The sequence below is a fragment of the Amblyomma mixtum genome, chromosome 5 (genome assembly GCF_055824585.1).
Source record: "Amblyomma mixtum isolate Tamu chromosome 5, ASM5582458v1, whole genome shotgun sequence".
Classification (NCBI taxonomy): Eukaryota; Metazoa; Arthropoda; class Arachnida; order Ixodida; family Ixodidae; genus Amblyomma; species Amblyomma mixtum.
In genome coordinates, this window is record NC_143016.1 from 130,847,537 (window position 1) to 130,863,267 (window position 15,731).

At 45.7% G+C, this 15,731-nt stretch overlaps 1 protein-coding gene across 4 annotated transcripts in view; it reads left to right on the forward strand.

Annotated features, from left to right (window-relative positions):
* LOC149343723 (neural cell adhesion molecule 2-like) overlaps positions 1–15,731 on the forward strand; it is a 362,989-nt gene that overhangs the window by 154,359 nt on the left and 192,899 nt on the right. For 2 of the 4 annotated variants that reach the window (XM_089546036.1, XM_089546038.1), the window contains exon 2: positions 1,891–1,950. The exons of the other annotated variants lie outside the window; for them this stretch is intronic. In XM_089546036.1, the coding sequence (XP_089402162.1) occupies positions 1,891–1,950 (60 nt within the window). The remainder of the gene's footprint in view (positions 1–1,890; positions 1,951–15,731) is intronic. 4 annotated transcript variants of the gene reach the window in all.

Consider the following 15,731-nt stretch of genomic DNA (forward strand, 5'->3'; position numbering starts at 1 on the left):
CACTACGTCTCTAAAATAAAACGTTATGTTCAAAGAAGTGTGACTGTGCAGATGTACGTGAACTTTGTATTTTTTTTTATAGCGGCAAGTGAAGATGGTACTTCTCACGTCTTATGTCCCACCACTGAAAAGACCCCACAGCCGACAGTATTCCTAATTAATTAAATAAATTTTAGAGAGATACTGGTAGGGTTAATTTACTTCGGGTAACATTCGAAGGCGTTAACAAACGCCTGTTATCTTTTCCATCCAACATTCTGAAGGCCACACCAGCGAGGAATGAAGTTTACCTTGTATTCTTATATTCTTGTGTCTCCATTATTTTCTTTTTGCTTTTGTACCCGTCATTAGTTGTGTAAAAGAAGCGTACTTTCTAAACGGACTCCAGAGCTCGATTTCGCCGTTATGAGGCTTCGTGCTTGACTCTTAGTAAATGCTACAGTTCTTGATATAATTTTGTTTCCTTTTTTGGAAAGGCTGTTTCGAGAACAAATGCACAAGAGAAAAAACCACATTTACTCACTACTTCATAAGAAGGCATAACAAAGGGGTGAAGAAAGCGGCTGAAAGGCAAACCGGAACGGCAACAAAGGGAAGTAAGCAAGCCACTGAGAATGAGAACAGTAATATAGAAAGAAGCCGATAACGTTGGCCGAAGACAGAACTATGCGTCGCAGCGCTCGGACCTGCACGAACAAACACAGTAGGGAAATACAGAAAAGAAAACTGAAGCAGTAAGGTGAGAAGGGAATCGCGGCGGACGGGGACTAATCATGTCCGCCCGCGCGACAAAGGGCGCCGGACGACGGGTTCTTCGATCGGAACACGGCCGGGGTGTCCATTTGCGACGTTTTCCCCTCCCCCACTTTCTTCCCCTCCCCATTCTCCCTTTCCCTCCTTCTTCCTTTTCACCTCTTCCCCCGACTCCCTGTTTCACTCCCTGCCTCACAAGCTACACCCTTCATCACACCCTGAACACCTTTTCGGGAAGCGCTTCCCTCGCAACAGTTCATGCCATTCTTTTTTTTTTCCTCTTCTCTCTTTCCTCGGAGTACTTTTCCGTTGTTTGGCATCCGTGCGTTTTCTCGAAGACCATTGTGTCACTGTCCATTGGCGCAGCCGAAAGCCTGTCGGGGTTATAATGCGTTTCTCCGGCGCCCCCCTTCCTCGATGGCGTGCGCCCAGGGGTTTAGGATTACCCAACGCTCCCGTTTCACGCAGCGCGTGCGCACTGCTAAAGCGTGCCGCAGTATGCACGCCTGCGTTTGTCTCGAATGCAGGGCATTTGGCTCGCGCGTATTTGGGCGGATGCGAGCATTGAAAGGCTTAGCCTCTGCCTCGGTGCGCTTGGTCTTTTTTAACTCCTCTTTTTATACGAGGCTCAGAAGTGTTTTCCGGTTTCCCTCTTTTCGAGCCAGAGACAATAACTCGCCCACGTGCGAGACTAGTAAAGTTAGCTTAGCCCGTCTCGGATGGATAGTGGCGCATTTATCAGGAGCTTTCAAGAAGGTGAAATAATAGTAAAAGTAGTCAAAAGAATCTAAACCTATTGTTCTGTTTTCTGGTGTATTTGTTTGCTTTATAGAACTAGATCTTCACGATAGGCTGAAAAGTTTAATAATCTGCCCTTTTGCAGCTGGTGTCCATGAGAGGAGACTAAATGTCACCAAGTGGAATCGCAAATTGCCACCTACGCCGATGTTACGTCCAATCCTGCCGCTTAAGCGGGCGTAGGTTTTCCGTTAAGCCGGCCCTTAAATGTATTGTTTTATTCACCTAACTGAAGTACTCTTAAGTAGTTCTCAGTACTTCCTTTGTCCTATTTGAGAAACGCTGCTGTAATTTACTTCAGGTCTGATTAAACTAACACCTTTTTTTTGTATTTTCCAGGTGAGTGCCCGGATCAAGTATCCTCCTCCGTTAGCCTGAGATGCGCTCTCGTTCAAAACGGTAAGGGGGACACCATAATGTTTCTTCCATACTTCCTTGTTCCAGCTATAGAAGAGATTAGAACGGTACACCGCGAAGTGTAGGCGTCATTGATTGTGATGAGTGATTATATGTGCGACAAGTGATGCAAATTAGCTCTTCAAGTAAAAATAGAAAAAGAGGCTAGTTACATTGATTTCTTAGCAGAACGGCTTTCTTAGCTTTGCAATGGCTGGCCCCGTGAACTTGGAAGCACCATTAGTGCGTTGATATCACCTACACCAATACATTGTTTTCCTTTAAGGTTTAAAAATGCAGATGCAGTTGGTCACGAGTATCGAAAAATGATGGCAACAATTACCGGAAATATTTGAATGCATAGCGCGGAACATAAAACCGTGTACAAAACACTTAAAATATCAGAATATAAAGTAATGCTTATTATGCGTTTCCGACGTATTAAATGCTCTTGTGTTTTCGTAACGGAACATAAGTTAGTTTATTCTTGACTTGTGATTTTTAACCGCTGGCGTTGTAGCTTGCTACTGCCGCGATTCAGTGGAAAAGATTTTTTTTCACACTCCGCCGAAATGCTATTTTAAACTCTCATTGTTTCTGAAGTCATGCATTCATAACCCCTTCTGAAAGACAAGCCTCGGTCGATCGCTGTTTGGCTATAAAAAGGCATGGAAAAAAAACCTTGACTTCCTCCCTGGAAAGTGTAAAAAAATTAGCCTGATCGTGTATGGCTTAACTGGCGGAAAAAAGAATGGCAAACACGCCGACAGAACATGCATTAACACTCCTCACGCCGTACTAGAACCGAGTTCGAACGCACAGAAGACAAAAAAAAAGATGAGTACAGTGCTAAACAATAGGGTCCAATCAGTTAGACTGACAGTACCGAGCTAACTGTGCCTTCACATGGCATTAGAATTGTAATAAAAAATACCAGTGGTGCGAAATAGCCACATGGAAACAGGAATTACCGGGCGGACTGAGTGAAATTCCCCTCCGCACTTTTTCTTCTGCTGGCTAGGTTCACCATGTCGTCGTCACTACAACAGTTCTTTACCAAATAACAGCCCCAGAGCGTCCAAATAACTTGATTCACGCTTCCAGAAGTGTCCCTGAATCGCAGAAGATCCGGTTAGTGGAGTGCGTCAGGTGGCGGGTATGTCCGGTCAGCAGCCGAAACGGGAGAATTCTTCGGCCATCGCAGTTTCTTCCTGTAGAAATTGAGGAAAAGGAAGGCAGCCGTTCTTCGATTCAACATTAAAAAAGTTTAGGAGATGTGAACGCCAATTTTGCCGGCGTAATCACCCATAGTGCGTCATGTGTTCGCTTTAGTGGTTTGCAAAAGTATAGTGCCAATAAAAGTTGGTGTTCGAGCGCCCGTAACCACGTTGATGCAACTGCTGGTTACAGTGAGCAGTTTTGTCAAGATGACAGTATCCTGCGCTTGACTTTATCTCAGCAGGTCCAGTTGGAATAAAAACTCAGTTGCTTTCTTTTTTTTTACTACCAGCAATACAGTAAACGATAGACACGGTGAAAAAGTCGGAGAAAGCTCATACAAAAGAGTTGGAAGACCCAACACGGCGCTTATTTACTACCGAAACTTTCACTGAACATCGCTAAAACCTTTTCTCTCTTGTGTGTGCGCCTTCACTTGCGTCTGTTTCGTTTTCTGCTTCCAATGAATAAAACAATTGATTAAGGGTGCAGCTTATGTACAAATGTCCGTGCACTTCGATTGATGATTCACATGTGAGCGCCGGTGTTGCGGTACTTTGTCGTCCTTGTTTTCAGTGGTGTGTTCGCTGTGGCAATGGGCAACCATCTCAGCTAATGTTTTCACTAGTGTAATGTAAGAATTAAGGTAAATGCTGAATCTCACACCTAATCAGGCCCTGCTTTAATGTTACAAGAAACGCTTCCACGCTTATGTCGCTCACTGGTCTCTCAGAACGCTGAGTGCTGTGCATGGTTTTATTTTCTTGCAAATACGCCTCAAAGATCGAGTGCGTGTCAGCAGTTGCCAGTCCCGGCGTCTGCTTGGCCTGCTACGTCCTCCTGCTGATAATTGGGACCCCAACACATAGTATAAATCCAAGAAATATTGACAACATTAGCTGCCGCAATGGCTCAGTGGTTTCGGTGCTTGGCTGCTGACCTGAAAGACGCGGGTTCGACCCCAGCCGTGGAGGTCGCATTTAGATGGAGGCAATATGTCAGAAGTCTGTGTACTGTGCGATGACACGTTAAAGAACTTCAGATTGTCAAATTATCTGCAGCCGTAAACTACGGTGAACCTCATAGCCCGAGTCGCTTTGGGACGTTAAACCCCAGAAACCTGATCCAATTTACAAGACAACTGAATGAAACATACCTTATCCACAAGAATCATAATACGTGCGTAAGCAACCGACATGCGACTCATGGTATTCATGATCGTGAAATTTCATATCTTAAAGGTTCGGAATGAGCTTCAAGGTTTCGTTTCTTATTTGCGAACATACATATCTGTTGCAGGGAACATTCGGAAATTAGTATGTATTAAATAAACCCTTCAAATGATAGCTCTCGTTCTACTCGCTTGTCAGTGCATTTCGCGTTGTTTGTACAAACAAAACTAACCGCATACACATTGTGTCGTCAGGGCTTTCATGTCGATTGAGTATTTTTCGCCATACTTTCGAGGGGATTTGATTTGCATAATACTAGTCGGCTCCATAACGCGCGGAAAAACCAACTACAAACAAAAAAGGCTTCGCAGTTAATATAGTTTATTCTGTAGTAAATATGGCGGTAATAAGAATAACAACAGGCGCTTTTGCTCACCAGTTTGCAAAGAGCACAGAGATAGGAGAAAGAAAGAATAACTTCGGGAAAACTGGGTCACATTTCTCTGAAGTTTTATTGCATCATGCCGTATGCGCCGAGTGCAAAAATTTGTCACATTTTTTTTTTTGCGCCCACAGAACGTCCTGTTCCGCCTTTCGAGAGTAGAGGCTGGTGCAGTATATTTCTTTTCTTGTTTATAATTGCTGCTGCATCACGTAGTGCTAAACATTCAGCCCGGTTACTATGCCCAGGCACGTCAAAAACAGGCGCAACGCGTTAAGAGGGGCTTACGGACAAAGCTTTTCCTTTTTGCTGAGCTTTAAACCCCTTCCTACAGTATATGATGCCTAATTTCTCTGCAGAACACGACATTGCGCTTTCTGCAACCGTTTCACTCATCGTAACCAGTTATCATAACCTGAAACTCGTTCACCAAGCTTATTCTTTTGTCATTTGGAGTGGCTGGCAACAGGGCAACAGACAGTGTGAGGAAAAATAAAGAAAACCAGGAAAGACTTTGGCTATAACGCCTAATGCTGCTGTTCGCGTAAATAATTGCCACAAGGCGACTCTGACCAGTTGGATTTCGGCCGCGAAACGAGAAAAACTAAAAACTTAAAGAGAATAAAGAAAAGGCAATGTGAAACGAAGAAAACGTACTGATCGCGAGGAAAAAGGGGCAAACTGAGCCCGAAATGGCGACACAAATTTGCTCGGGCCCAGTTTTGTCGTTGGGAATGAGGTGGGGAGGGCAGCGTGGGGAACGAATGGGTCGCTCCCCGCGAGCCTCATTCCCGGGCAACGCGGACACGATAAATGCGACTCGGGGGAAAAATTTTCCCACTGAGGCCAGATGAGCTTGGCGTTTTATCCCGATGTTTCTAATCTGTCTGCTTTCTTCTTTCTTTTTTTACTTGAGTGCCACATTGGGTGCGATTTTCGTCGGCATGCGATAAAGCGAAATTCGACAATTAGAGAAAAAGGGCACCCCCTGGCTGAATGTCGAATCAAGTGACGATCCCTCGTTTATTATTTACTGACGAAGGAAATACATAAAAATGCTGAAGGACGCGCTGCACTCTGATTGCATCGCTCTGTTTTGAGCGAACTTGGTTTCTACTCAGTTATAATTCGATAATAAATTTCTCTGGTTTCGAGGTTAAGCGCCCTTTCGCTTTCGTAGGTTACTGTTTCTTTTATCTCGAATGTGCAAGGACAAAAATAACTCAAAAAAGGTTGATGACACTTGAAAGACCGCAGGAACTTTTCATATAAACGGTACATAAAAAATGTCATGCTCTGACTAAAATGCTGCGTAGTAATCTTGCGGAAACCAGGAAGTACCTGACACTAACAAAGTGACGAGAATAAATAAATAGACAAGGCATTATTTTTTTACACATTGGGCCTTCAACGATACTGCAGGAAAAATAAATGATTTCGCCTGGTTAGAACACGTGCGCCAGGAAGGCAAGGTGTTGTATTAATATTTAAAGGAAAGTGAGTAAGTTTCGATGGAGTTTTTTATTTCATCGTAAAGGTTTGCAGTTTCATCTGCTGACATCTGATGGTGAGGGATAATATTGTGTGTAAAGGGGAAAATCAGGTAGGCCGGTCAGCCATGATGCTTATTGAAACATCACGGCTGTGGAAGGCCACCGTTCCTGACAGCTACAACGAACCTGGAATCGCTTGTCGTCTTCTTTTATTTGGCGCTGACCACTGTTCCTCGCTGCAACGACTCTAGTCGTTGCGATTCAAACAACTCCTTTGCCGATTCAATAATTTTGCCAACGAATGGCAGCAGTTACAGGTTGTTTCAGTTTCAGTTTATTTATCTCAAATCTGTAAAATAAAAAAATCGCGAACACTGGACTCACAGGCAAGGATTAGTTTCGGGTCCAAGACCCAAATAGATTTCTTTTTGTGATTTCAGAGCTGGTTATCTGATAGCTAATGCAATAGGTATTAGAAGTTGGGGTTAATGGAGTTGCAGTGCTGACCCTTGAAAGAGAAAGGAACACGAAATAAACCAGCAGAAGAAGCTCTTACAAAATACAATAGCAAGATTTTAGTTTTATGCCATCAAAAAAAAAAAAAGGCGGTTATTCTCTTTTTCTTTTTTCCCAAGAATGAAAATGAAAGGAGAAGTATCGAGGGAGTAGCATGAAATGAAACACAAGCAGATGCAGGGCAACTTCATCCCTTTGATCGAGCACCTGGAATTTCATATGTGCCATACACAATTTTCTCCTTCCTCTCACTGCCCGTTAGCAGCGACGTCAGGACAGACAAAGCCTCAGTGGCGAAGCAAGGGCAGGTTGGATGAAATTTTTTAGGGCTTCTTTAAGTGACAGGCCAGATTGTCAGGATTCATTTGGGCACGTAAACAAAGTTCGCGACTCCTGCGTTTCCTTATTTGCTCTTTCTCGTGTCTATTGCTTACTTTCGGGCCAGCATGATTTTTTTCTTTTTATGGTGGGGTGTAAAGAGAGGTTAGTGCCTGGTACTAAGCAAAAATCTAAGCAAGAATTTGCAACAACGCGCAGGTAAGGATAACAGTGAGTGACGACGCGCAGGGTTATTTTAACTCAAAGTTAATCTGGTATTGGTAATATCCGCTTCTTTCCTTCCTAGTCAAGTCATATAGCGACAGATATCAGGCCGCCTTTTGTGCAAAAGCGATCGATGGGTCTGCTTTCTCTGATGGCTGAGAAAACGCTGTGAAAAAAAAAAAAACACTTTAAAGGGCTGTATACTGTCGGTGCGCTCTATTACCTTTCGAAATTCTCCACGGCGCGTGGGCGTTCTTTTGCTCCAAATTTCTGAGCGCCTTCCTAAAGCAAAACAGGCCCCGGGAACTCGAAATCGGACGCCGCCATCGAAGCCGCATCCGCGTTTTAACTCACTTATTTGCTAGCGAATGGAAGTTGCTCACAAGCAGAATTGAGAAACTGTAGGCACAACTCAGACATCTATACAGCTCGGACGTACAGAATTGTGTTGAATTTCTTTCTTTTGAGGGAATAAAAGATGACACGTAGAACATCGAGAACTGCTGCCGGGAAGTTGTGGGCTTTTCTTCAGACTTGTTGGTTCACGAGTCCCCACCCATTACGCGTCAAAGTCAAGTAATCCTATGTACGCTTGATTAGGCCTGCTCCGGTTTGCTCAACTTTCTTCTTGCCATCACCAACTGCATGGACGCCGAGGTCTCAGTAAATCTGTCCTTCCGATAATAATAAATGCACTTCCAAATATTCTAGAGGCGTCGGCACTTTAACAGGATCCCGAACAGTGAGTTTCTATAAAAAGCAGGCGCTCAGTCATAACACCGAATGCTCCGCCATTTCACACCTGCACTTCACCAACACACTTTGCGTGCATATCAACGCGAGGTGATCTGCCACTTATTTACTTTGCACTCGTGTCTTTTGGCAGCACGAATATAAACATCGAAACATGACCTCCTACATTCAATGGTAAGACCGGAGTTCAAGAATTTTTAGTTAGGAAAACCCGCCTTATCCATTTTCTTCCCATCATGCAAGTAGAGTGTCCGTAAACCACGAATCTCTACGTAACCTCTAGCTGTTCCCTCTCTTACTGAGTGAAACGGGAAAATGGTGCCCCTTCCAGGCGACATCGGCCACCGCGGAGCAGTTTGGCGGCGGCGGCGGACCGGGAGCACTGGCAGTCTCCTCCCCAGTCTAAGCCACCCCGTCCGAACCGCAGCCGCGGGCGGTGTCGTTGGATTACACGACGCTCGCGAGGACGAGCGCAGGCCCAGCTCCAAACGCGACGACATTAAGCTCTTTTATGAATTTTAAAGTAGCCATAAACTTTTAACAGCCGGTCGTGAGAGCCGAGCCGCGCCCCCCTATAAATAGCGGAGCTTCCTAGCCTTGCCGTCCGGAATGCACTTAACGAAAGACTACGCTTTCTCTCCCTCTTGCCTACTTTCTATGACGTTCTCTCTCTCACCCTCTCGCTGTCTCAGCCATATCCGCACAGAGGGTCATTGTTTCTAAGTCGCCGTCGTCCACTCGTTGCCTGAGTATGCCAGCGTTGTGCTGGGGCCTCGGAGGGCGCTGTGGCACTTTATTACAGTTACGAGCATGCTCTATGGCGGCCATCCGCCACCCGCTGAACACCACGCCACTGGCCACTTCTCAGCCAACCCTTTCCAGCGCCGCTCGTGCCCAAGCTGGCGTGTCCCTGCGGCCGTAATGCTCTTAGGTGTTGATTGTGCACGGCGCGCCGCGTCCACATACCGCGGGGCGTGCCTGGCCCCGAGGCTGGCCGCGAGAGCCCCGTCATTTCACGGGCAGCTAATCGTTTCTGAAGGGTTACGCGCGCGTGCGTGTGTTTGCGGCGTGCGCGCCGGACCGCGCGCGCCCTGCGACGGCGCCTGCGGCTACGTTGTTTCGAGCCGGCGAAGGACGCGTCGCCGTACTTGCAGGCTTGCGCTGTGCTAGCGCGGGGTGGTACTTTGGAAAGATGTGTGTTTGTTATTATTATTTTATTTGTCATTTTTTCGCAGCGGCTATGCCTAGTAGTTGGCACAAGCGATATTAAAAGCTTGTTCGGCGTGCTGGAGCATAACTAATATTGTTAGCAGCGTAAAATATCCGGGTAGAAGCTATGCTATAGTTCGCATGTTCGCAGTTGAACTATGCTAACAATGGAACGCCAATCCTGTTTCACGTATCTTTGGGAGAAGGCGGTAAGAGCAAAGCTTTGAAAGATAATTGTGGTAGGTGTAGAGCTCCCCACACTTGGAACCTGTGAGGTTGGCCATGCATGTCAAGGAAAACTTAGGTAACATGGCCGCGCTCACCTAGTCACCTAGATAACGCTGAACAGTACTGTTATTGCAAAAAGGCTAATGTTATTGCGAACACGTCTGATGGCTTTTCATATATCCCAGCGCGATTTACAGAACCTTGTTGTTTCTGGACTCTCAACGTGTCTTTCGAGTGGATCGGTGTTCGCCGTCTTTCATAAGATCATTGGCCGATTCTTCTTTTTCGACTGTACATTTCTGGTGCTTTGTTAGGGAAGCTTCCACCATCAGCCTTTTGGACTTCACTCATTGTGAGCGTTCGAAGCACGAACGCGATGCTATGTGACACCCGAGGCTGCTAAAGCTCTTAGAGGTACTGCGCTTCCTAAACAATTTTTATAAACTATAAACTAGAGATAAAACCAGCCTATCTAACTTTCAGACTGCTATGCCTTTGGCATGGTATGTACCTCTTCATTGTTTACACCATTGCTCAGAACACGTGCACTTTGGACCCTGCCTGTCATGTCCAGTTAGCTGCCTCTGAAAATCCGCAATGATAACGATGCTGCTAAAGACTAGTGGAAATATGGCTGCTACCATAAGGACAAATTTGGAAACGGGTATGGCGCGCAGACAAACATGGTCGTGGTGGCACCTACACCACATATAGCTTCATCATCATCATCACCAGCCTGACTACACCCACTGCAGGGCAAAGGCCTCTCCCATGTCTCTCCAACTAACCCTGTCCTTTGTCAGTTGCCTCCACTGTATCCCCGCATACTTCTTAATCTCATCCGCCCACCTAACTTTCTGCCGTCCCCTGCTACGTTTGCTTTCTCTTGGAATCCACTCCGTTACCCTTAAGGACCAGCGGTTATCTTTCCTTCGCATTACATGCCCTGCCCCAGCCCATTTCTTCCTCTTGATTTCAACTAAGATGTAATTAACAAGCGTTTGTTCCCTCACTCACTCCGCCCTCTTCCGATCTCTTAACGTTACACCTATCATTTTCCTTTCCATAGCTCGCTGCGTTGCTCTTAACTTAGGTTGGTTTGGTTTGTGGGGTTTAACGTCCCAAAGCGAATAAGGCTATGAGAGACGCCGTAGTGGAGGGCTCCGGAAATTTCGACCACCTGGGGTTCTTTAACGTGCACTGACATCGCACAGTACACGGGCCTCAAGAATTTCTCCTCCAAAGAAATTCTAGCCGCCGCGGCCGGGATCGAACCCGCGTCTTTTGGGTCAGCAGCCGAGCACCATAGCCACTGAGCCACCGCGGCGGCGTGCTCTTAACTTAAGCTGAACCCTCTGTGTTAGCCTCCACGTTTCTGTCCCATAGGTTAGTACCGGTAGGATACAGCTGGTGTATATAGCTTACTAACTGTAAACACGAATAAACCTATATGGGACTAAAAGGGGCGGAAGCTGTCCTTTTAAAAAAAAAGGTGAACGTTAGAGAACAGCTTACTCACTTTTTACTGCTTTCTGTTTAGAGTGTAAGCGACACCAGGAGGGCGTTACGCACTACTTTTCAACCCTACACGCGGAATTCACTATAACTTATTAATTAAAAACTGCTCGAAAGACGATACCTTCCTTTAATTGCCATAACTGCGGTCATGTCAGCAAGAAGCCTCTTCTGCACAAGAAACAAGCGTAAGAGAGAGCTTCGAAAGCGCTCAAGTTTTCCAAAAGAAACGTTAGGTGCCCCCTAAAGCTCTTCTTTACTGCTCATGAAGCTTGACGCCTCTAAAACATTCTTAAGTGCGCTGTGCACTAAGAATTTGTGTCAAACAATACCCGTTCTAAAGGATTTGTATGACGGGCACTTACGGGTACCTTTGGAGCAAGTCACGCTTGGGTGCCTACTTTCTGCTTTCAATATCTGATCGTTCCCCGCAAGAGGATTACCATGAAAAAGCGCGTAATCTCACGTGTTTTATATTTATAATACACATATTGGGAATTTCTTACCGTTATGAAAAAATGTGAGCTCTTCGAAAAGCTTCTGCACAGTTTATAAAAAGGTAGAAAAAAGTAATGGGGACGTCCAAACCGCAGTCAGTTTCTTTAGAGTTAATTTTGTAGTTATTTTTATTGTTCTGACTGCCTCTGCAAATTACCCTGCTCCTGCAAGGGCACGTATCGCAGTTCCTTACTCTGTTTTATAGTTCTTAGGCTTTGTCATTCCTTCCTATCTGGACGTAATCTAGCCTGTCGGCCTCGAGGTAATTAAGGACCGAAAACAGCGCAGTCATGCATCTGCCACGTTTTAAGCAGGAATTTCAATTTTTGTCTTAGTTGTAGTGACAGCTTGTGTTACAAGCTTATTTTACTCCTCTCCTGGAAGATGTTTTTTCGGGCTTTCTTTTAAGGCGAAAGCCTTTAATGTCTCATCGTTGTAAGCAGCAGTTGTCGACAGAGAATGTCACACTTTTCAGTTGGTCGAAACGGTCGTGACGTCACAGTGCGCCAATTTCAAACGGGGCCAATTGTACTTTGGCTAGTAACCATGCAACCAATTGAAGGGACCATATAGTGATGCTCCAAGTAAGTGGGACTGAGCTTAGTTAATTGCTTAATTACCCAATTAGCCTAATTAACTTCTCTAGTCAGGCCATATAAATAAATAAATCATAGTCAGAAATTGGTCGAGCTCGGGAATCGAACCCCGGTCTTCGGAGTGCGAGACGAGCATGCTATCCACTCCGCCATGCCAGCTCGATGGTTTGGAATGAACAAAGGCACGTCTTCGCTCACTGCCATCCTCCTCCCTTCCCTTCCGGCGAGGTGTAGGTGTCCACCGAGATATGAGAGAGAAATACATTTCCTTTCCTCAAAAACCAATTTACCGACGAGCGAGGCGTAGAACCGAACGGGCGATGGCGTTCTATGGACTCCCTGGCAGCGTTGCAAGACGCTCTCGCGTTCCACTCTTAGAGGCGAAGCTTAACATCTTAACCACACATCAGTGACCACACTTTAGGTCAAAAAAGTGCACCCCCCCCCCCCTCTTGAATTTTGACGGGTGTCCACCGAGATATGTGAAACAGTTACTGCGTAATTTTCTTTCCTCAAATACAATTTTCATTTTCTTCATTACGGGCCATCTTCGTCTTTCTTCTTTCACTCCCACTTCCTCCGTTCCTCTACGGTGCGGTTCAGGTGTCCACCGAGATGGCAGAGATTTACTGCGCTATTTCCTTTCCTCAAAAACCGTTGCGTTGAAACGGCAAGGCATCGCGCCGAACGGGTGGTGGCGTTCCGTGGACTCCCTGGCAGCGCTACAACACGCTGTCGCGTTCCACTCCTAAAGGCGAAGCTTAAGCTTAATTAGCAGTTAGTTAGTATTCAGGCATTAATCAGTAATTAACCATTAATTAGTGATTTGTCATCACTTAGTAATTAGTACTCAATTACATGTGACGCCACCAGTGCCACAGAAGCACTGAAAGTGGTGCGGAAAACGCTTTCGCCTCTACGCACTTTAGACAGTCAAAGTGCCCCCTGAATTTTTTCACCGACAAGGAGCTTTAAATGGCCGCCTGGTTGTGGAAGGGCAATTTTCTTGCGTAAGAAATAAAAACAACTCCCAAAAGAAAGTTCTTTGTTCAAATAGCGGAGTAGACAAAAATAAGGCGGGTCAACGCGAACAGAAAAAAAAAAATTGGCTTCAAAAACCTGCTTCCAGCAGCCAAGCCGAGCCGAGCAGACTACCGTTAACGTCTAGTGGCGGACGTCGTCGAGCAACGGCGTAAGGTAAACGTCAGGAGCGCTGGCTTCGTAAGCGAGAAGAACAGTACCGAGTACGCTTCGAGAAAAAATAAAATTGAGAATAAAGAAATCGCGCAATAAACTAATGGCAACAGACAGAAAATTGCCGTGCGATGACCGATCTTCGTGAGGAGTTATCCTCCATTTCCGAAATTAAAGCCATTTCTCAAATTGGGAGCTGGCCGCACGGACTCTCGCTGTCTGATTCGCCTCCTACCCGCACCCTCATCCTCGCTGCTGTACTCCTCCTCCTCCTTCCTCTTCCCTGTGTCTTTTCTATCACGCTCTTTCTTACACGTGCCACCTCCAAGCTGTGCCTCATTTCCTCCGCTGACGCTCTCTTGTGTCTCACATTGTTTATATATTTATTACCACCGGCCATTCCGTCCTTATCTTTTTATGGTGCTCAGCACGGTTCCTTCTATCTGGCCCTTGAGCTGAAAAAGTAAACACGGATGAGAAATTTCATTTTCCTTTGTGCGTACTTGCGCGCTCGCCCGAAGGGGAGTCGAGGAGAGCTCCTGAACAGACCGGAACGTAATTAGGACCCTACGTCTTCGTTGCGTCTGGGAGGATTGTTTCAAGGATCAGTTCCCTTTCTCTCTTTTCCACCTCTCGCCCACCTTCGGAGGAGACCGTGCAGCGTCCGCTGGAATGAAACACTTGTCCAGGAACCAAGAGGAAATACGGCACGAAAGCCCCGAGGAAAGGGGGAGGAAACGGGGGGGATAGCGCAGAGCGGCAAGTGGAGATTGAACTGGAAATATATTTTTCTTTCTTCCATTGGTCGTCCACCGGAGGGTCGAGACCAAGACAAACGAAATCCCGTTCGATAGTTCGATCTTTGATTAGACCCTTTTTGTTCCTCGTCCCCGGTACTTTTTGCGCCCTTCCGTGGCAACGATTTTCGAAGGCCTAGCGAGGGAACGGATTGTTTTTGTTAGTGACAAATTTTTATTGGTAATCAATCGCAGCTGTTAATTGGATGGTTTTGTGCTCCAGCTTGTGTTAATCTTTACTTATTCATCTCGTACTGATTGTTTGGTTCAGTTAAAAATTTCTCACTTAATATGCAGACTTTCTGCTTGAGCGATGTTCATTTTGCCGTTTTATTTTTGCCAAATATATTGTAATTTTTCGAGACACAAAATTTTGCTATACTTTTTTTGGACAACTTAGCAAGCATAACAGCACTGCCACAGTCTGCAGCTGCAGTCTCAAGAGAGGAGACACATATTCAATGCACAGCTTGCACTAAAGCATCTTGGAAAATGCAATGCGACAAAATGACGAGTATAAAGTCAGCAAACACAGACGAGCTCTGTACAGCGCTTATCTGCGTCTTCTTCCTCGGTACTGGTTCCTTTGTTGCACTGACTTTTCTAAGATGCATCCTCTGCAACTCGACCAGCTCAGCATAACTCGTCCAGCTCACTATAAAGGCACTAAAGCCGCTTTTTATCTCACTGTTTGTGAATATGCATTGCTTTTTCATTCAGAAAACAGAATTAAAAAGGGGGTAGGGTGTGGGGGTGGGGGGTGGGGGGGGGGGAGCGTATATTATGGGTACCTCGACGAGTCGTTACATATGCTAAACTCAATGCTTTGCGACCAAGACAACGCGCAATGAAAAATCATCTGCATGCCAAGATTTTTAGTGACATTGACTAATTTAGGAGGTTGGAGAATATTCTGGAGCATCCTTGAGCATTAATGCGGGGCTTAAACAGTTACGTCGAAAACAGCACGAGACACTGTGGCCGTATACAATGAGGGGCGTTGAGCCGAGGCAATTCAAAACGTTCAAATGCACTGTCATACCAAAGATACTGGCATACAAAAGCGCGGCTTTGTTCTAGCCTGACAGCCACTCTTTAATTCAAAAGGGTTTTGCTTAGAGTTGTGGAATATGCGCAGCAGATCTTTACCAGTTTTTGAACGCAACTCGTCCTCTCGGAGTTTGCAATTGAAGGCGCAAAATATTACGGCCGTAAGGCTTACTGTGCATTCTTTCTAATCGATACATCCGCAAAATCGTCTTAACAACTAAGCATTTCTTTCGTGCCTATTCTTTGTAATTGTCTTTACTCACATTCACTTTTCGTTCCTTTCTGTGTTTCGACGTTTCCCGCACCCTTTGCACGCTAGCTTCATTTACCCTTTAAAGCTTGCTTCTTCTCAAGAAGACCCCTAGTGCCAAGAAGCGCACTTCTACAGAGAAACGGCGGTCCTAAAATCCAGAGAAGGGCCCAAACAAAGATTCACAGGGACACTTAATTCCTTTATGTGGCGGCAATGTGGTTGCATAAGTAGCTGTTGATGCCTTTACGGCAAGCGCCATCACTTCCGGTCTGATCACTTCACTTTCCTTCGGCCAAATGGCGCATTC